The sequence below is a fragment of the Ursus americanus genome, chromosome 24 (assembly GCF_024610735.1).
Source record: "Ursus americanus isolate L20-20 chromosome 24, mUrsAme1.1.p, whole genome shotgun sequence".
Taxonomy (NCBI): domain Eukaryota; kingdom Metazoa; phylum Chordata; class Mammalia; order Carnivora; family Ursidae; genus Ursus; species Ursus americanus.
This window is the reverse complement of record NC_142150.1, coordinates 37,236,954-37,258,579: the sequence shown is the minus strand read 5'-3', so window position 1 is coordinate 37,258,579 and position 21,626 is coordinate 37,236,954. Positions and strand designations below refer to the sequence as shown.

Here is a 21,626-nt window from a genome sequence, read left to right as displayed (position 1 = left end):
CTCCTGTAAATGTCAACGTCCTCACTGATGTGATGAGCACAGTGGAGGGGTCACTGGGCTGAGCTTTAAGGAAACGGGTCCCTGCTGATTTCTATCATTAGCTTTCTGTGGGATCCTGGTTGGGTCTTTTATACTCCCCGGACCTGTTTTCTCACTTGCAAGACAATTGGTTGATAGCTTTCTGATCTCTTCTATTCCTTCCATCCTTCTATTATAATTAGATAAAATATAAAATGAAAGACAATATTGAGCACTCAGTGTATGCCCCAGATGATAACATTGTGCTTTATCCTCACGTAGTAGCTATTTGAATCCTCATAACTACTCAATGAGGTGGGTACTATTAGCATCCTTGGGTCATCACAGAGAAAACTGCAACACAGAGAGGTTAAGTAAGTCACCCAAGGTCACCTAGCTGGTCAGTATTAGAGGCAAGACTAGAACCTGGGCAGTCTGGCTCTAGAAGCCACTCTTTTAAACCAGTACATTGTACAACTTTCAACACCCTATCAAGATAGATCGGAAATCTGTCCTATCGTCTCAGTCTATCGTTTCAGGGCAGGGTTCATCATATGCAAAGAGTTCTTATGTACAAATACAGCAGAGGAGTAGAAATCTGGACATGTTAGAGATAATTTTGTCCGAAATGGAGAATTGTGTAGTGCTATGCTGTCCAATATGGTTAAATTTTTCATTTTATTCAGTTTAATTCATTTAAATCTAATTTTAAAAACTGATATTCGATCCAGTCATTGGAAAACTCCAAAGAAATGTTCGAGCAACATAGACCTGCAAATCTACCTTTTCCATAGTAAATTTTATGAAATCGAGATACAGATTAAATCCTGCTGATGAAACCTTACTGTCTGGATTGAGGTGGGCTTTAAGCGCCAAGCACAAACCGTGTGTCAAAGACTTGGTAAGAAAAAAGAACAACACGGGGGTGCCTGGGTGGCTCAGTTGTTAAGCCTCTGTGCCTTTGGCTCAGGTCATGATCCCAGGGTCTTGGGATCGAGCCCCTCATCGAGCTCCCTGCTCGGTGGGAAGCTTGCTTCTTCCTCCCCCACTCACCCTGCTTGTGTTCCCTCTCTCGCTGTCTCTCTCTCTCTGTCAAATAAATAAATAAAATCTTTAAAAAAGAAAAAAAGAACAGCACAAAGACTATAAAACAGCTCATTGATAACTTTCTATATTGTCAGCATGTTGAAATGATATTTTGGACAACTGGGTTAAATAAAATATATCATTATGTTAACTTCATCTGTTCGTTTTTACTTTTAGAAATGTGGCTCCTGGAAAATTTAAAAGGACAAACGCAGCTCTCATCATATTTACATCAGACAGCATGGTGCGGGTGAGGACATGGGCCTTGCACCCATGGGCTTGGGCAGGAGTCCCAGCCCGGCCCTCATTAACTACCCAGGAGTCATTTAGACATGTAAGCCTTACTCTCCCTGCCATACACTGGAGTTCACAATGCTTCTCTCAGAAGGCTTTTAGTGAGTGAGTGTTTTGTAAGCTGTTGAGACCACGCAGACGTAATTATTATTACTGCCCAAGCCTATGATTTCATTGAATTGATACAAAATCTGTGGCCCCAGGGTGGGGAGGTGTACCCCAAAGCCCACGGTGAGTCAGACTCTCAGGACAGTGGTCTTTTTCTAATCCTTGAGATGGCCTAATTTAGTTTAATTCTCACAGCCAGCCCACAAATGGGGAAACTGAGGCACAAAGCCATTTAGTAATTTGCCCAAGGTGACACAGTGAGAAAAACTCAGAGCTGGGATTTGAGCCCAGGCTATCTGGCTCCAGAGACTACACTCTTAACCGCTCTACTCCACAAGTTGGAATCCAGCGTCCTGGCTTTTGCTTCGGTGACCATGCCGGGGGTGGGGGGCGGGAGCTCTGACAAGCCAGGGGGGGTCTTCCAAACTCCTTCCAACTCTATACTGCTCAGCAAGCCCTGAACATAGAAATGATAGCCCAGCCCCCAGTAGCGATAGGGCTCAGCACTCAAGCCCCAGGGACTAATTTCCGAAAGGGGTCCTGACTCCAAGGATGAGCCTCAATGAGGAGACCTTTCTCCCCCGGGCAGGGGCCCCTGGGAGTTTGTCCCACTGCCCTCGGCACTTGGAGAAGATGAGCCTGCCAGCTTAGCCTCGAGCTGCCCCGCCCCTTCCGCACCCGTTCTCCAACACAGGCTGGCTCTGGCACCTTCGGAAGCCCGTTTCAACTCTGAGGACAAAGGGACAATTAGAAGAGAACCAACCATCAACAGAACCAGAGGGTTTCAGGGAAGGAGCCCTGACGGGGAGGGGGCCGGGACTGTGTGAATGTCTTTGTTTCAAGAACTTTCCTTGATGGGGTGCCTGGGTGGCTCAGTCGTTAAGCGTCTGCCTTCGGCTCAGGGCGTGATCCCAGAGTCCCGGGATCGAGTCCCGCATCGGGCTCCCTGCTCCGCTGGGAGCCTGCTTCTTCTTCTCCTGCTCCCCCTGCTTGTGTTCCCTCTCTCACTGGCTGTCTCTTTCTCTGTCAAATAAATAAATAAAATCTTAAAAAAAAAAAAAAAGAACTTTCCTTGAGGTTGTTTGTGGGGAGCGATCCATAGTACTGGAAAGAAAAAGGAACAGCCTGTAATTCCATTAAAATTGGAAAGAAGCATGGCGCTGGCTCGCATGAGTAACTCTGAACTTGACTCAGAGCAGCTCGGGGTGTTCTGTCTTTGAAGGAACTTGGAGGGGTTGTGACACCCAGTTGGGCTGAGTTTACTCTGTCACAGAGACTGAGGCTGGCCGGGAGGCTTGGTTGGACAGCGTGGCCCTCACTCACAGAGGTGACCGGTGTTGGGCGGCTGTGGGGAATAGACCGGGCTGCACCTGCTGGGAATCTCCAAGCCCGGGAAGGTCGGGGTGGCCTCTCTCCCCTTGGAATCTAAAGGCAAGTCAGTGACTTGGTGTTTTCCCCCTAGTTTACTTGGACAGTTTTTGTTTTCTCCTCTCTATCTAGGAAAAGCTTGGGGACATAAAGGAAACTCAATGGGCACGCTCTGAACTGGATATTTGTGCCCCCCCCCCAATCCATATATTGAAACCCTACTCTCCAGTGTGATGGGACTGGGGGCGGGGGCTTTGGGAGGGAAGCAGGGCTAGATGTCACAAAAATCCTGCCTTTTTACCTTTCTTGGGTCACCCTGTCACATGACAGAGGCTGTTTGCCGCACGGCATCCTCCCTGCACGCTCAGGTGGAATTCCCACCCCCTCCACCACCAAATCCCAGGGGAGGTCAAGGACAACAACAACAACTCATAACCTTCACTGAAAGAGAAGCTCCACCATAGGAATAATGCAACATAACCGCTCTGGGGTCTGTGAGATTCTGGAACTCCCCCATTCTCTCTCTTGCTCAAGAAAGTGAGGGGGTGTGAGTGACATTATGCTGGGAGCCAAGAAATGAGAGTCTGGCTGGCCTGCGTTCAATTCCATTAACACCCGCTGACCGCTCAGCATGGGCGTGACAGGAGCAGGTGCCGAGGAGATGAGCAAGGCTGGGAAGAGCCTGGGAGGGGGAGGGTCCCACGCACCAATGCGTCTCTCCGGAAACCCTTTTTTTCATAATTCAGAATGCATATTTTGGGGACAGGCAGAATAGTGACCCAAACCCTCTCTGCTGATCACTGGCTGTGTGACCTTGGGAGGGTCTTCAGTTTGAAGCTGGCACCGTACATGATGCTGGGACCGCAGCGCGTTGCTTTGAGGGCTGCGTGAAGAGCGTATGTGAGATGAGTAGCGTGCACGTGGTGTATGGCCGCTGTCATTATTATCCCTCATCCTGAGGCTTTGGCCTACTTTCTCTTGTCCGGTCCTGAGTGGACAGGGGAGGGCATCTGGCCATTGATTACATATTCCGTCCCAGGCATAAAGATGACTCTGAGGGCCCTTCAGCCTTCTCCTCTGCAAAGGGACTACTCCAGTTCCCCAAAGACTGCCTTCTTCCCTCCTTCCTCCCCATCTTTCTTATGAAGCCTAGGAGAGCTGCCCCACACTCACATCTTGCTGCCCCCTTCCCTGGCTCTACAAGCATCTACAGCGTTCCTGGAGAGGAGAAGTGGCCTGCGGTTGCCATGGTAACAAGAGTGCCTCCGAAAAGCAAAGCCTTCTGTGGTTCTGACCCCAAGGCTTGCTAAGGCTCCTGTGCCAAACTATACCTTCTTTGCACGTACCAGGTGATAAGACAAGACACCCCTGAGCATAGAGACTCATGAGCAGCTCAATTTAAATCCCAAGAGATAACAGGAAGAATGGGGTTCCCAGAGAGCCCAGCGGGCCGGAGACACTGGCCTTTCACGGGCGGGTCTGCTTCATCCCCCGTAGATTTCAGACCACTGAGTGCAGGAGGGGGATGTCAGGTCCCTCCTCTAGAACTCTGACTCAGTAGGTCTTGCGTGGGGTGCTTGAATCAAACTTGCCTGGGTTCGAAACCCAGCTCACTCCACGCTATGGGATGTTGCACAAATCTCACTATATGCCGGGCTTGCTTCCCCCACTTCACAGGTGTAAAACCCTCCCAGGACTGAAGTCCCATCACAAGAAAGACCCAGCAGCTGGCCCACAGTGAGGACCCAAGATCTTGCCGAGTCAATGAGTACAAAAGCGTGTATGTGACGGATGCGTGGGCGCACATACATGTAGTAGGTGGATAAAGCAGATTATTAGATAAAATCTTTAAAAAAAATAAAAGGGACACCTGGCTGGCTCAGTCGGTTAAGCGTCTGTCTTCAGCTCAGGTCATGATCCCAGGGTCCTGGGATCGAGTCCCGCATCGGCTGCTTGCTCAGTGGGGAGGCTGCTTCTCTCTCTCCCTCTGCCTGCTGCTCCCCCTGCTTGTGCTCCCTCTCTCTCTGACAAATAAATAAATAAAATCGTTCATAAATGTAAACATTTCTTGTTTTTTTTTTTTTAATGTAAACGTTTCTTAAATGAGGGTTGTGGGGAGGCCTAGGGATTCTTAAAACACTCTCAATGCATCTCTATATGTGTGTAACATTTCTCTCTAACAAAGTATCTGGAAGATTCTATAACAGGGTAGTAACAACAGTTACCAGTAACATGACTGGTGTGTTTTTTCTCTTTATTTTCTAAATTATTTTCTAAATTCTGTAGCTTTTGTTTTATATATAACTTCAGTGATGAAAATAAAAACAACAGTTTGTTTTTTAATGACAAGATAGGGTGAAAAACTCTTTATAAATTGCTCGAGTCTTATCAATGCCACTTGCGAATGATTCCTGAGTGCTTACATGGTTTTTAATAGTGGTCAATTCTGTCTTCTCCTTCATAATGCTCAGACAAAGGTATTCTTACTGTCCCCATTTTACAGACAGGAAAATTTAGGGTCTAAGAGGTTAAGGAAATTTCCAGAACGACAGGGCCCATAAGAGGCAAAGCAGGATTTGAACCCAAACAGAGGGTTTCTGGGCTGCCTTAATTGTCAGGACATATAGTAAATACTCAACAAATCTTAGTTACCATTATTTTTAAAAGAAGTCTCTATAGCTCACCTCACCTCCACCAACATTACCGGGATGGTGCCATGACTAGACCCTCCCTGGGCTCTGCTGCAGGAAGGTGGAGGTAAGGGAGCCCCCAGGTGGCCTGCAGCCCAGAGCCTGAAGCCCAGAGCTCAACTCCTATCTCTCTGGAGGCATGAAGGGCGTCCTCAAGGAACACAGAGGAGAGAGAGTCCGGGAAGTGACTGCAGGGGAGGGGACCTTGGGGCCAGGCCTTGATGGTCAAGGAGTGTTCCACAGGGGCAGGAGGAGCTGACCCCAACTACCAAGGATTTCCTCTGTGCCAAGTGTTTTATCGACATTGTGTACAGAACCCTGACAGCCCTGTGAGAGGGTATTACCGTGAAACCCATTTTCCTGACAAAGAGGCTCTGAGAAATGAAGTTACCAGCCCAAGGTCGCAAAGCTGGGGCTTGACAGTCCCAGAATTCAAATCCAAGTTTGTTCCCCATACTCACACTTTCCCCCACTGCAGGCAGCCTCAGGGAGAGGAGGCAGAAGGGCATTCTGGGTAGGGACTGCAGCACGAGCAGAGGCCTGGAGGCAGGACAGGAACTCGTGTGCTAAGCTGGAGTGAAATTCAAGAATAAAATCCCCCCAGAGCTTGGCGCCCCCTGTGCAGGGGGCAGGGCTGGGTTTCTGGGTTTCGGTGGAAGCTGAAACCCTGCTGGGTCACACAGGGTTTTCCAGGGGGCCTGTCCCCACCCACTGGCTCTCAGGAGGGACTCTGGTTCGAGTCTCCGAGACCTGCTGTAGCAGCAGTTTCTGGGTGAACGAAGCTCGAGTGTGGGCACGGGATGAAAATCCCCCCAACTCCTGGGGGTGGGGCTAACACCTTTCAGAGGTGGCCTAAAGCCCCCTTAAGACAAGGGCCCCCTGACGTCAGGCACTCAGAGCTGCTGGAAGTCATCAGCTTCCCTATGAGGAAGGAACCAGGGCCCTTCCCAAGCAGGTGACCTCAGGCTGGGACCAGAACATCTTGGGGGGCGGGGGGTAGAGTATGATTTCAGGTCCAAGTCCAAGCCCACATTCTTAGCTGCCAGGCCTCAGGTTGCCCCATGCTCCCCTTCACAAGCCACACACAGGGTGTTTTTGAGGTGGCTCGAAAGTCCTTCCACATTTCTGCCTATCTTAACCTTAGCCAAGAAGGTGCATTCATTCATTCCTTCCTTCATTCTTCACTCTCGGCCAGGCTCCGTACCAGGCCCCACGCCATGGAGGAGGACACAGATATACTCATGGCTGATTATAGTCGGGTCTCATGGTTATCCCTGGGCAGAGCAAAGGGCTCTGGGAAAAGTAGAGGTGAGAGGGAATAACTTTGAGTCCAAAGAGCAAGGGACAATTGGAAGGGGTCTTAGAGGATGAGTAGGAATTCTCAGGGATGAGAAAGTGATGGAGAGAAAGAGCTAGCCAAGCCTTAGAAACCTGGGAGACCTAACCTGCATCTTTCCAGAGGTGAGCGGACCAGGAGGAGAGATCGCCAAGGGCAGCAGTGACCCACCACTCTCTGTATACCCCTCGTTCTCCCTGCCAGGGGCCTAGCATCACAGGGCTTCCCCATCATTCTCTGCAAAGGTGCTCGAGCCCTGATTTAAATACTGGAAGACTTGTTGCTTTCTCAGCCCCTACCCCAGTGATGGCTAAGATCTCTGGTCACTGCCTCTCCCCATGGTGTCCAGCCTTTAGGCTTCAATCTGGGGTGAGTAGAGGCCTGGCTCAATGTTTGATCAGTACCAAAGTATGATGGGCACTTGGGAAGTTTTGCAGAGGTTGGAGGTGAGTTCCCAGGCTCTGGCCACCAGCACCCACTGCTTGGGGCTGAGGGTCTGGCTTGGCCAACTGACCTCGCACTTACTCACTTCCAGCTGCAATCTGCCCTCCCAATCCATTCCTCTGGCTTGTGACTCTGTTTCCAAACTCCAGAGTCCTGGGGAACAGAGAAGCCAAGAAGTCACCCCCATAGTGTTGGGGGCAGCACGGCAACGTTGAAAGTGTGTGAGCTTTGGAGTCGGACTGATGTGGGTCCCGTCTCTTCCTCTTCATACCAGGATCTGGATTTCTTAACCTCTCCGAGCTTCCATGATCCTTCTCTATGTAAATGGTGATGGTAATATCACCTTCATGGAGCAGTGAAGGGATTAGCAGAGAAAGGGGCCACAAGTTTGCATGCATAATCCCTTACTGCAATTCGAAAGCCCCAGAGACCCCCAAACGAAAAGTGTTTTCAGAACTCTGTTGGTGGCAACACCTGACCTGAACTAATGCAAGGTGTTCATAGTCTTTGTTTATTCCACATGGTGTGGAAAATCATACATTTTGCTGCAGAAACATTAACGTATTTGATTCCAACAGCTGACCAGGCCCCGGCTGTGACATTACAAAGTATACAAAAGGGCACCATGTCCCCTTTCTGAAATCCAAACATTGTCGATTCTGAATTGTCCCTGGCCCCATGGGTTCCAGAAAGAGACGGAGGACCCGATGTGGCTTTCTGTTTCTCCCCTGACAGAGTAACTGTGCGGACCAGTCCTCCAAATTGAAGGCCAGAAAAGTTGCCCTAACTTCCCCAGCCTCTTCCCCTCTCCTCACCTTTCTTAACGGAAACCCTCCTCCAAAAAGAAGCTTCTGTATAAATCAATAAGGAAAAGGCAAACAATAGAAAAATGGGCAAAGAGCAAGAATGGGCATTTCAGGGAAGAGGAAACACACAAGACCCATAAACTTATAGAAAGTATCCAACCTCACAGTCATCGGCAAATGCAAAGCAAGGCCCCAGGGAGATACTATCTTACACCCACTACATTGTCTACAGTTAGGAAGTGGGGCAATACTGACTGTTGAGAATAGAGGTCAACAGGGATTCTGCACGTTGCTGGGGGGGGGAGCAAAGTCGGGACAAGAACTTTAGAAAACATTTCCATAGTCATGCATGACCCAGAAATTCCACCCCCAAGCCACAGACACACACACAGACACACAGACACACACACACACACACACTGCTAGGGGTTGAATTGTGTCTCACAAAAAAAGATATGTTGGAGTCTTAACCTCAGTTCCTAAGAATGTGACTTTATTTGGAGACAGGGTCTTCACAGAGGTAATCCACTTAAAATAAGGTCATTAGGGTGGGCTCTAGCCCAATAGGACTGGTGTCCTCATGAAAAGGGGGAATGTGGACACAGGCGTGGGCACAGAGGAAGAATGCCGTGTTAAGATGAAGGCAGAGACAGGAATGGAGCTTCTACAAGCCAAGGAGTGGCCAAGAACGCTAGCAAATCACCAGGAGCTAGCAGAGAGGCCCGGAACAGACGCTCCCTTACAGCCTGAGAAGGAACCAACCCTGCTGACACCCTGGTCTTCGACTTCCAGCCTCCAGAGCTCGAGACAATACATTTCTGTTGCTCACACACCAATCTGTGGTACTGAGTTAGGGAAGCTCTAGGAAACGAAGTCATGCATACTTGTAACAAAGGTTGCCTGCAAGAAGCAGGGGCTGGGGAGAGCCCATGGAAGCTTCTAGGGAATTCTGGAAGGGAGAAGAGGGGAACTCGCAAGATGCATACATGAGCCCCTCCTTCACTTCCAGAACCCCCAGGTGCTGCCTGGGACCATTTCACGGCTTATGCTGACATGGCTGGACCCGAGGCCGTCCGCACACGGGCTGGTGGCTGGAAAGGGTCTGTAAGGAACCTCAGGGAGGGCGTAAAGTCCATCTAGAGGATAAGAATGGAGGAGCTGGTATTCGGGTGTACCTGGTTTCCCTTAGGAGGGTTCAGGAACTTGCCCAGGGCCACACAGGAGGTGCGGGAGCCTGGAATCAAACCCTCGCCTCCCAGACCCCAGAGTCCACATGCTCACAGCCACCCTGACAAATACGGATCGTAGCCAGTGCGATGCCCATCCGCACACCCACCCCCATGCTGACGAGACTAAACACTTGCATTGCTCCAGGGACTTGCAAACTCCCTCCTTCCAGAATGAAAGGCCGAGTTGTCTGAGGGTGCTGGGTGAGATTTCTTTTCATGTGGTTGTGAGAATGTTTTTACAACGAGGATGACGAATGTGTACGGCGGGTGTGAATTTTCAGCTGGAATCAGGTGGGAGTGACAAGGAAAATGGTAGAATTGACATCAGCCATTATTAGGACCTTGGGTACGGCCCTGCCCCTTTTGGGGGCCTCAGTTTCTCCGTGCTAACATGGGCCGGCTGGGCCGGCTGGGGTCTGACTGCGGAGTGGGAGGCAGCTGTCCGGCCTCTGACTGCTCCTGGTTTGGGGGTGCTCCGCAGACTGCCCTTCCCTCCTTCACAGCACAGCCCCCTCCTGCCCCCGCTGCCCCCACCCACCTGACCCTGCCACCGGCGCATTGTTTCCCAAACCAGACAATTTAAGATCGGTTATCAAATAATGCTGAATCCCACAGCCAGCGGATTCGTCCTTTGGCAGCCCGTCGGGGCTGGGGATTACAGGTCTGGGTGGTGCTGCTCAGCCTTGAACACTCCACACTCTGCACGAGGGGAGGGGGGCCCAGGCGTGTGTAGCAGGCTCTTTAATGTGTTTTCAGTGTTTTGTTTATACGGACATTCTATTTACTGAAGTAATATTTGTTGGAGATGTACGATGTTGATGGAAGATTTCTAGGTTTAAATAAACTGACTTAGGTTTAAATATGGAGTTGATCATAGACAAGGTTGTTAAATAATTGTATATGCATAAAGGCGAACCAGATCACGTCCTTTGATACCCAAAACTCTCCGATGATTTCCCATTTCCCTTGGGTTCATTCCAAGCCCCTATGTGATCGGTGTTTGCCGACACCTGCAGCCTGTCCACCTCCATCTCCTCCGCTCTCTCTCCCCCTCGGCTTTCGCCTCCAGCACGTCCATCAACCGTTCCACCTCAGAGCCTTCACGCCTGTGTTCCCTCCACCCGGAAGGTCCTCCTCCCTGCTCTCGATCTCTCGGGATTCCAGGCTAATCTCAGCATTCACATCTCTGCTCAAATGCCTCCAGAGGCCTTACCGGGACCCCCATCCCACTCACTCTCGGTCTGCCTTGCTTGGCTTTATTTCCCTTGCTGCATGTACTCCTCTCTGATATGATACTCTTCTAAAACATGCTTGCTCATTTCTCTATGTTCCCCACTAGAATAGAAGCTCCTTGAAGTCTAGGGCTTTGTCCCCTATCCGCAGTGGCTGAGAGTGCTGGCCAGCCTGGAGCTGGAGCTCAACAAATGAATGGCAGAAATTGTAGGTAGGGACAGAGGGGGCCCTGAGAGTAGAGACGAGCGAACCAAGTTCCAATGTCTAGGCCGGGCAAGATGGCGGCTGCCAGAGGCTCGACCTGAGGGGCTCACGAACACCTTTTGCCTCATCAGCTCCAGCCTTCCAGGCACTGAGCCACTGGGCTCCTACCCTCCGAACCAGCAAAGAAAGCCAAGTCAGCGACTAAACTTGTCGAAGGAGTGATAGAGTCATAACATCACCATCCAGAAGCGGTGGTGATAATAACCAGCTCAGGCCAGAACCCCGAATCATGTTACAACTGGTGGGCAAAAGTTTGAGGGGGACTAACATTTTTACACAGCCTCAAAGAATCTGCCCACAAGACACATATTAGTTACAAAGGAGAAAAGAGTCACTTTACCTAGCAGACATCACCTTAGCCAAGCAATCAGAATGAGAACACCAAGATGGGACAAACTGACTCCAGTGCCTCTTGATACGATGCACTGAGAAGAAGAGCAAACATTTCTATGCTGTTCCTGCCACAGGAGGCACGACTAACCATGAGGAACCGTCAAACCAACCATGACTAGAGACATTACACAGAATAACTGGACTGTCGGGGTGCCTGGGTGGCTCCGTCGGTGAAGCGTCTGCCTTTGGCTCAGGTCAGGATCCCAGGGTCCTGGGATTGAGCCCCGCATCGGGCTCCTTGCTCAGTGGGGAGCCCGCTTCTCCCTCTGCTTCCCCACCCCTCACTCCCACTTATACTCTCTCTCTCAAATAAATAAATTCTTAAAAAAAAATAATAGCTGGACTAGACTCTTCAAAAGGATCAATGTCATGAAAAAGAAAGAAAATCTGAGAAAATGTTCTAGATCAAAGGAAAATTAAGCATGGCACACCAACTAGAATTTTCTTTTGCCTTAAAGGACATTATTGGAACAATTGGCAAAATCTGAAAAAGGTCTGTGGATTATTTATTAATGTTGTCTTGACGTCAACTACCCCAGTTTGACATGTGTATTGTGGCTGGATGAGAGAATGTCCTTTAAAAAAAAAAAAAAAAGACAGACTGAAGTATTTAGGAGAAAGGGACCTTATGTCTGCAACCTACTCTCAAATAATTTAGGCCAAAAGGAAGAGATAGACCAAAAAATGGGTAGGCTGAGAAAATGTAAAGCAATTGTGGTAAAATGTTAACAGTTGGGGAATCTGAGTGAAGAGCATATGGAACTTGCAACTACTCAGCCAGCCTGAAATTCTGTTGAAATAAAATGTTGGGGAGAAAAGAAAAACCGGAGAGAAAAAGAAGGCCGAGGCTGAGGACAGGGCAACCATTGAGGTGTGCAGGCAGAGTGGGTGCAGGAAGCCAGCTCCTCGCCTCGCCAAGCTGACATCTCAGAGCCCGGGTCACCTGTGCTCACCTCAGACCACGGCGGACTACAGCCACGTGTGTGAGAGCACAGGACCCCCACTACTGCCCCTGCCCAGCGGGCTGCCCACCCCGGCACCGGCTCCATGACCTTGGGCACGTCACCCCCCACACTGCACCTTGGTTTTCTCCTCTAACAAACAGGAGCAGATGACTGGCAGCCCTCTGGGGTTTCTTCCAGCCCAGATGCTGTCATGATATTTCTAGAATCCTATCTGGAAAGCATGGCACATTTCTCCAAGGAGCTTAATTCATTTGGAGAGGGCCTTTACTTCAGTTTAGCTGATGAAAGGAAGGGAAAGTGAATCTCCCTGAGCAGAGTGGGGGATGGACCGCCCCCTGTCCAGGGCATGGTTTCCCACCTCTGTCCCCCGCCCAGCCCAGCTCCCACGCACTCCTCCCAGGCAAGGTGAACACCCTACCAAAATTTATACTAAAGCACAGATAAAATAGATAAAATCCTTCCCCTAAGTCCAGCTTGGCCATGATGGAGTGGTTGGGGAGGCCTGGAAATATAGGGTGGACCTCCTAGTACCCCACCACCTCCTAACACAGGTGGAGGCCCAGGAGAAAGCAAGGGGATCACTTTCCCATTATGGGAGCCCAGTCTGTGTCTCCCCAGGGCCCTGCAGCTTCTCCCTCAGCCCCTCCGTGCTGCCTCTCTACTGAGGCTAGCCTCTCGGAGGCTCCCTTGGCGGCCATTTTCTGGCAGAAGGCAGTCAGGCCACAGGAATCTACAAAATGGTGGGCGGAAATTGGGGCTTCCCTCTCTTCTTTCTCTGCTGCCCCTGTGAGCTCCCATGGCCCCAGGCCCAGCAGCAGTTATGGCCGTGGGGCTCTTCAGCACCCCCAGGGAGCCCCAGATTTCTCTAAGTACTTCATAGCCAACATCTCATGGAGACTCATCCCAGACCTGGGTTCTGGAGGTTACCATCAACCCTGCTTTACAGCCGGGGAAACTGAGGCTCAGAGTGGATATTCATGCAGGAAGTGACTTCTGACTCACAAGTAGCTTCAAGGTTTGGGGTTTTTTTTACCCAGTTTCCACGACAGCCTAGCCGACAGTGGGTAAGATGAAGTCTCCAGGGAATCAGGAAACCTTTCCTGAGAAATCTCGAGATGAATGGGGTCTGTGGCCCAAACCCTGCCTATTTTCCAGGGCTGGGAAAGAACATGGATTAGGAGTCATAAGCTTAAGTTAACGATCTACCAGCTGTGCACCTATTAGCTGTGTGATCTAGAAGTCCCTTCACCTCTCTGAGCGTCAGCGACTTCACCGCTAAAATGGAGGTAATAACTCACACGTAGTAGGGCTGCAGTGAGAAGACAGACTTACGAATTTACAGTGTGGCCCGGGAGGCCGTTACCCCTTTGATTGCCCAGCTATCCTTGGCCAGCTAACCTCTTGAAATACACGGTTTATGTGTGTAATTTCTGTGTGCCAGTCACCGCGCTCGTCGTCGCATCCTCCTCTCACAGCAGAACAGGTGAGTCAGGAGGAAGAAAACAGGACCTACAGGTCCAGCAGGGCCAGCCGTCAGCCCCTCCCTGCCGCTAGCCCCTTTGCATTTTCGCCTTGCCGGTCTGACCTCCAGGCTTCTGCTCAAATCAGTCCTTCCACGTGGAATGCTACCCCCCCCCCCCCGCCTTTAACTTTTTATCTTGAAATCACAGACTCACAAGAAGTTGCAAAACAGCACAGAGAAGGCCCATGCAGCTATCGCCCAGCTTCCCCGATAGTGACATATTCGGTAACTAACTAGAGTAAATTACCAAAACCAGGAAGTTGATATTGATGTAACACAACTAACCTATATACACTTTACTCAGACTGCAGCAGTTTTTGCATGCACTCATTTTTAAAAATGTCTTTGTGCCATCCTTCTGTCTGTCTAGCCCCCTGAGACATCCGTGTTCCCCTGTCAGGGAAGCCACCCTGTCTCCAGGAGGCCGGAGCTCTCCCTCCTTGGACTCCCAGCTCCTGGAGGCAGTGTAGCCCGGTGATGGAGAATGCGGGTTTTGAAGACCGATAGACCTGGATTTAAACTCCGCATCAGCCACCAGCCTGGGACAAAATACATAATTTTCTGAGCCTTAGTTGACCCACCTGTAAAATGGGGAGATTGCTCCAATGTCAGGGCGGGGCGGGAGCAGCTTAGCTGCTGCTCAGAGAACGGTAAGTCCCCTGCAGTGGGTGGTGGTTATGGCTGTCATCGGAATGCACCTGTCATCACACCTATCCCAGGTTGACTCTTGTGTGTTTTTATCATCTGCCCCACAACACTTCAAGTGTTCAAGGGCAAACCTTCATATCTCACATCACGCTGTCCTACAGGGCCTGGCACACAGCAGGTGCTCAATAAATGGAACTAGATGGAGCTTCCTGCCAAGCAGGCTTTCCCTAGGCTCATGGCACCTCTCTAGCTTCACCCTCATTCATTTCTGGCCCAGGTAGGCAGGTAAGTTCACAGCAGACCCCGCGAGGGCTGGGCCTTGGTGAGAGCAGCCCCATTTGACCCCATTTGTCCCTGAGAAGGCTTCCAGGGGACCCCGGACCTTCAGAGGTCCCTCTGGCTGCAAGGGGGGGTGTCGTAGCCAGGGAAGATGCCTCGTATTTGCGTGAAGCCCCAAGGGCAGCCAGCTGGGAGACAAGCCAGGCCACTCCTCCCTAGGGAAGAGTCAGAGCGACTAGTCGGGACACCTAAGCTGAAGTCCTGGCACTTACTAGCTACAGACTTCGGGCCAATCTCTCAGCCTCGATAACCCCTGCTTTCCTCATCTATACATGGGGTTGTCATGTGGGTAAATGAGCTTGCTGTGCAAACTGCGTGTTAACCACCAAATCCTGTATTCACATATACAAGATCTTTCTCCTCGCTCTGTAACATTTATAAGCTAGCATTTTAAAGCACTGCTATGTTCAGGCACTTCCCTTTCCAATGCATTATCTAAATTAACTTCCATCCTGTGGTGAGGGGCAGAGGGAGAGGGAGAAGCAGACTCCGTGTTGAACAGGGAGCCCCACACGGGGCTCGATCCCAGGATCCTGAGATCATGACCTGAGCTGAAGGCAGACACTTAACCGACTGAGCCGCCCAGGGCCCCCCTGGGCTGGTTTCTAACAACTGGACCTCAGATGTGTGGCTGCCCCACTCTACAAACAGTAAAAGCCTTGAGGCACAGACATAGAGTACAAAGATGTTTCGGCTGGGTCTTTAGTGTTCAATTTGCTCATTTTTCCAGTGAAGGAACTTGGGACAGAGAAAGGAATGAGCCTGCCCAAGATGACCCAGCAATCGAGAGCCAGAGTGAGTTCTAAGAATCCACCCCCACTTCACCCCTCCTCCAGGTTCCTTCTCCCGGTGGCTCAATTCCCAGCTAAATTGTGCGGCGTGAATCTGGGCACCGTCCCCGATTTCAAGGCTCACCAGGAATCCAGGGACTGTCCAGGGGGCCCCTGGGAAGGTGAGCAGAAGGCTTCCCCAGGCTGTGTCCAGTAAGGGGAACAGATTATCTGTCCTCATTGTCCTTTCTCTGGATCAGTGCTTCCAAAGAGTGAGACACATACCCAAAGGTTTGAAAACTGGTTTAGGTGGTCACTGACATGGTCTTACATTAGCTAGGTAAAGGAAATTTCCCTTTCTGCCTTTCTGATGACTTGGAGGAGAAAATCTCCCAGGGCGCTTGTCCTTACTGCCTGACATCTAGAAACCCTCCCTTTGAGCAAAGAGAAAGCAGCCACACATCTGAATTTAGTAACATTGTTTTGTTTCCATGATGGTTATTTTCACCATTACTACGATTAAGGTGATTTACAATGGCTCTATCTTTAAGGAAGCAACATAAAGATTTTTGTAAAAATGAAAGTATTTATACTTTAAAACATCATTTGAGAGTATTAAGTAGATTGTCAGATAGATGGCAGCTTTCTCAAACACTGGGAAGGGGCAGGAACGAGGGCCCCCAGGAAGTGCTGCCTGAGTAACTCTGGTCGCCCTGGCCCCAGTGGCCAAGGGGTGGGGGGTGGGGTGGGAGCAGTGCCGAGGGTGGGCTGGAGGGTCTGGAGGACACAGTGAGTAGAGAGGAGGTGGGCCTGGGGATTCTAGGCCCACCAGGGTCTGCTCAGGGCAGAGCTGGGCATCAGTACGGGTGGTGGTTGGTGGTTTCATGGCTGTCGAGCCGGCGTGGTCTTTTCCTCCAAGGCCCTGTCCCAAAGCCTCAGTTGGGACCACCTGCTTAATCCCTCCCTGCCCTCAGGAAGAGAGCTGATTCTTCAGCCTTGGAATCAACAGCTGGGGGCCCAATTTAATTCCTGAATCTTCCTATCAGAAAGTGAGGCTAGCTCAGAACGGGCCTCGATAAATACAGACCGAAAGAGGGAGACTGTGGACAGTGTTTCTTACTCATTCTAGAACTGTCTGTAATAACCCACGTTATCCTGGGAGCTGCCTGGTGCCACATCACCGCTGTGGTGACCGCCACGCTAAAGCCCCCACCAGTCATTGACCTGTGATCAGAGAGCCAGACGGAGCCGGGAGAAATATACAAATGCCGGTCATACATTATTTATACATCTGTCGGTTGCAGTCTTGCCAGCAGGGAAAGAAGAAGAGAATCGGAAACACATTTGTTTCATTTGATCCAATCAAGTGCTGAAGCCCCCTGGGCTGAGACAGGGGTGACCTTGAGAATTGTTTGTAGACCTTGGGTCTTGAAGTCATTTATGGGTCGAGGGACCCGCGGGAGCAGAGGGCAGAGGCTATGCAAAAGCACACGGCGTACCCATCAGCAACACAGGACAATCATATCTTACATTTCGGCAAAACAATAAAAGAGCTGACCTCATTTCAGTCCCTAAGACAGAGACACTCCCCTCTACGGGGTATCATCCAGGTTACCTGCTATGGGACAATCCTCTTCTCCTCGGTAAGTGGCTTTGAAGCCCCAGAAGATTCGAATTTTAAAAAGGAAGATGGTGGAAGTACATGAAAACCCATAGCAACGATACAGTTATGCTAAGTGTCAGTTGGGTCAATTGCTGTGTGTTGATGCATAAAGGCCTGGATCTGTGATGTTCTAAGAACACTTGGCTGCTAGCATTGCTCACGTGTGTGACCGAGTCATCGACTTTAGTTGAAATTTTAAGTGAAAAATTTCAGAGAATTTGGCAATGTCTGTAAACATTATTAGAATATTTAAGAGAACTTAATTGTCACCCTGTTTAAACGTTTGTTTTTTAGAGTGGAGAGTATTCTCTGAAATCCTTGGAAAAGGCTTGTTTCTTGGAGGTATTTGGAGCATTTATAAGAGAACCAGATTCATTAAATTTGTAGAAGCCGTTTAGATCATCTCAGGCAGTGCTACCCGGTAGAAACAACACAAGCCACAGAGGTCATTTACGATTTTCTAGTGGCCACATTTTTTTACAAGTTGAAAAGGAATAGACAAGCTTTATTGTTACAATAAAATGTATTTAACTCAACCTATGCAAAATATCGTTTCAACATGTAATTCACAAATTATTAATGAGATACTTTATGTTCTTTTTCTGAACCCATCTTCAAAATCTGCTCTGTATGTTACCTTTCCAACACTTGTCCACTCAAACTACCAGGTTTCAAATGCATATTTCGGTGGTCGCTGTCTGGGCTATCACAGATCCAAGGGCACTTAATTAAAAGCTGCATTTGTGAGTGGTATTTATTATTTAAGAAAGCTGACTGCGTTCGACCTGATCTGATGAAATATTAATCAAAGGATCCCTGAGAGTCACAGTTAAAAATTCCTGGACTTATAAAAAAAATGAGTTCTGGATATTGAATTTACAAGAGAAGCAAAAAAACCCAGATTTTTAGAAATTGGCTCATTTAAGAAACTTTTTTTTTAGAGCAGCCACAAATGGCCTTTCTGGTGCCCAATGGCAGCCCCCGGACCTCACCGACCGCGGTCCAGATGGAATTCGAGTCACCGACCTCGGCAAAGCCCTTGGGGGAAAGGTCTGGTTATTTGTTACTATTTTGTACACAGAATGTCAGATCTGACCGAGCCCTTAGGGGTTTTCTGCCCAAAGCGCCCCATTTCACTGGTGCAAAACCAGATCAGAGAAGCACGCATGGTGAATTAGAGGCCGGGCCCAGGCAATACCCCGGTCTCCTGACCCCACCTTGTCCTCCCCAACCAAGGGCTTCAAGTTCATTCTCTCTACCTCTTTGTCCCCAGTTGGCTGATCAGGAAACTGAGGCACAAAACTGGAGGGTAAGGGGACGAACTGGTCCCGGACCCAGGCCTCCAGGGAGCACAAGCAGAATTGGAAAGTGTGGTCCCCGCTCTGGTCATTCAACAGCACGCACCCAGGCCTGAGGAGAGAACAGCCCAGAATCAAGGCCGGGCTGGCCAGAGAAATAGCTGGGTGAGGCCCAGGATGGAGCCTGGTGCTAGGACTGCAAAGGAGAGCAGGCGAGGGGAGGCCGTGGCCGGGCCTGCCAGGGCCCAGGAGGGCCAGCCTCCACCCGCCTGTGACCCCAGGGCACAGCCTGATGACCCTCGCAGCTCTCGGGGAACTCCCTCATGGGCTTCAGTCTCCTAGCTCCCTTTCCTCCCTCTTCTCTGTTGTTTTTCTTTCTTTCCTTTTCTTTCTCTCCTGGGAGGCCCTCACTTCCTTTCCCCAACCCGCTCTGCCCAACACACCAATTTCGCCAAGGAGAACCCCACAAGCAGATCTGGGTCCATTTTGCCTGCCTCGGGCTGGGTTCTGCCCGGGTCGGGGCCTGCCGGACCTGGGTGGAGGGGAAGGACCGCTCTGCAGGCCGGGGGAGCAGCCGCCCCACATCAGCTCACTCTGGCCTTCCCCTCCCACTCCCGGGGCTTTCGAGCAGTTTCCTCTGCGATGCCCTCGCTGCCAGGCCATACTTCTCAGCAGGAGGACACGCACCGCCAGGAACCTTCGAGGCTTTAAGGAAGCAGCATTTAGTGCTATGAAATCTCATGGCAGGGAAGCTAGTCCCTGCTCCGGGGGCTCTCAGTCCCCCTGGAAAGTCAAGAAGAGAATGCCAGTTTGGGGGCAGGGTGTCTGTATCACCATCCCACCTCTCCCCTTCAACAGAGAGCGCAGCTGTGGGCTTCAGGCTCCAAGGTCTTCGCCTCCTTTTAACTTTTTGCTAGCGTGTGATAGAAATTGGTTTATTTTTATGTTTACCTTCACCTTTCATGTATGACACATGCTGTCAGTTTTCCACTTACAATAGTGACATAAAGTTTCCTTTCAAAACTAAACTAGTATTAGTAACAAGTGGGGCCCTTGCCTATAAACGCAGTTTCAGGAACATGAAGTAAATATCTGTACTGGGAGTGGAGTGGGCCAGACAGGAGCGTCAGGAGGGGACGAAAAGGACTCGGGTGGAGGGACTTTGGCTCCAGGAGCCCCTTCATCTCACCCTCCTGAGCTCTGCTGGGGCCCTGGGTTCCCACCTGCTGTCAGGCACCACTCGAGCCCAGGTCCCCGGGGCCCCGGGGCCGGCCAGCAGACCTCTCTGTCCCACACTTCATTCCAAGCTGAGGCTGGCGGCTGGGCCTCATGGAAAAGGACAGAGGGTGGCGGTGATGGAGATGGGGAAGGAGGGACGCCCCTCCAACCATCTGTCTGTCTTAGCTCAGGGGCAGAAGGTGGCCGAGCTCCAGGTGCTCTTGGCAGAGCGGGAGAAGCCAGGCCGCTCCACGCGGAGCCGAAGGCACACCTGTTCCCGCTCCCAGAGCCACATGGCTTTCCCTGAACCAGGGTGGGGTCAGGAGCACGTGCCTCTAGATAGAGGCAGAGAGAAGAGCTGCCGCCACCCCAAACACTCCCCAGTTCTCCTAGTCGGCTTGGATGCCCCTCCCGATGGGACCTCTCTGGTCTCTTTCTGAAAGCAAAGTGAAAGAAAGCACTTGATATCGCCACTGCCAGGGGGGCCTAGACTCCCTGGCCCAGAATTCTGTTTCCATGCATCTCCCCATCCCCAAAATGTGAGGTCCCAACAGTTCCTGCCAGCTTGCACCCCACGTGCAGCAGAGGCCAACAGCATCCGAAGGGCACAGCCAGGCCCCAAGCTTTCTGGCTACCTGATGCCCCAGCCCAGGTCTCGAAGGGCCTTGGCACCCAGGGGGAGCTCAGGATGGGGGGAAGAGCTTGCCCATTCATTTGTGCCCCAAACTACCCCTACTGGCTGCACCGGAGCCAACGGCTATCCTCAACGCCCATTGGCTTCCCCAAGTTCTGTTTCTGGACAGTTCTACCGTGAACGGTAGAAGCCTAGTGAGTCCAGAGCCTCAGCTTCGGGGTTGAGAATACAATCACCAGTGGTCCTACCTTTCTGAAAGGCAGTCCGCTCCCTACTGAGAGTTGCCAAGAAATAGGGCTGGGGAGTTCCCGAACCTATGGTGGGAGGCGTCTCCCTCCTCAGACCCTGGGAGCCTGCTGAGGAGACACCACGCCTGCTGCCCACATCATCTCATGCCCAGGAGTCTTCTAGCAACATCCAAGTATACCCCGGCCCTTCCAGGGAGTTCCTGGACCCTTTCCAGGTCCCGGTCGCCATTACCAGAGCTGGGGCCTCCCAGGACAGTCTTGCCTAGAAGGCTTTAGAAAGGTGAGTAAGAAAATGACCAGCAAGGGGGCCAAGAGGCCAGGACCCGGGTCCTCCAGCACGAGTGGCAGGAGGTGGGAAAGGGGTCCTACCTGAGAGGGCTGCTGTCAGCAATCCGACGATCGCAGAGAAGAGCCACATGTTTGGCGTCATCTCTGACCGTTATGAGTGTCCGCCAGCGGGAAGGGCCATCCTGGGGCCAGGAGGGGATGTGGCTGCTATGTGCTCCTCGCACCCGCTCGGACCTTTGCTGCTCCTGCTTATAACTTTCTCTCTGCAAGAAAGAGAGCACTCCTTTGCACGCATGCGACCAAACCCAGCCTGTGAGTGTCTCTCACGCCTCTGTGCTCTACTTGTGGTTTTGGTCTCCAGGAAGCCAGGCTGGTATCACAGGGGCTGAGACAGAGAGCCCAGCTGCCTCTGCTGGGAGCCCACCCAGCCTGGCTGAACCCCAAAAGTCACAGAGTAGGACATACACACACACACATACACACTTCCTCCAAGTGTCTCCTAAGGAAGAGGGAAGTGAGGGTCTGCTTCCTTTCTGGAGACCTGAGACATAGGAGATGCCGTCAGTACATGCAGGAAGAGTGGACGCATGACCCAGTTCACGGAGATCCAGCTCTTCTGGGATAAAATCCCAAGACTCGCTTTGTTCTCGGGTGTGTTGATGGCTGGGAAGGAGAGTGTGGTCTTGCACTTTTGAGAGAAGAAAGGCTCAGATTCCCTTCAGAGAATTATAAGTGGAGAAAGGCCTGAGAGATGGTTTGTCCCC

General features: G+C 51.0%; 1 protein-coding gene across 2 annotated transcripts in view; it reads right to left on the bottom strand.

Annotated features, from left to right (window-relative positions):
• Positions 1-21,161, bottom strand: part of CD6 (CD6 molecule) — a 38,162-nt gene extending 17,001 nt beyond the window's left edge. For both annotated transcript variants that reach the window (XM_045786793.2, XM_087854931.1), the window contains exon 1: positions 20,944-21,161. In XM_045786793.2, coding sequence (XP_045642749.2) covers positions 20,944-21,004 — 61 coding nt within the window. In that variant the 5' untranslated portion in view covers positions 21,005-21,161. The remainder of the gene's footprint in view (positions 1-20,943) is intronic.
• Between the last annotated feature and the right edge of the window lie 465 nt (positions 21,162-21,626).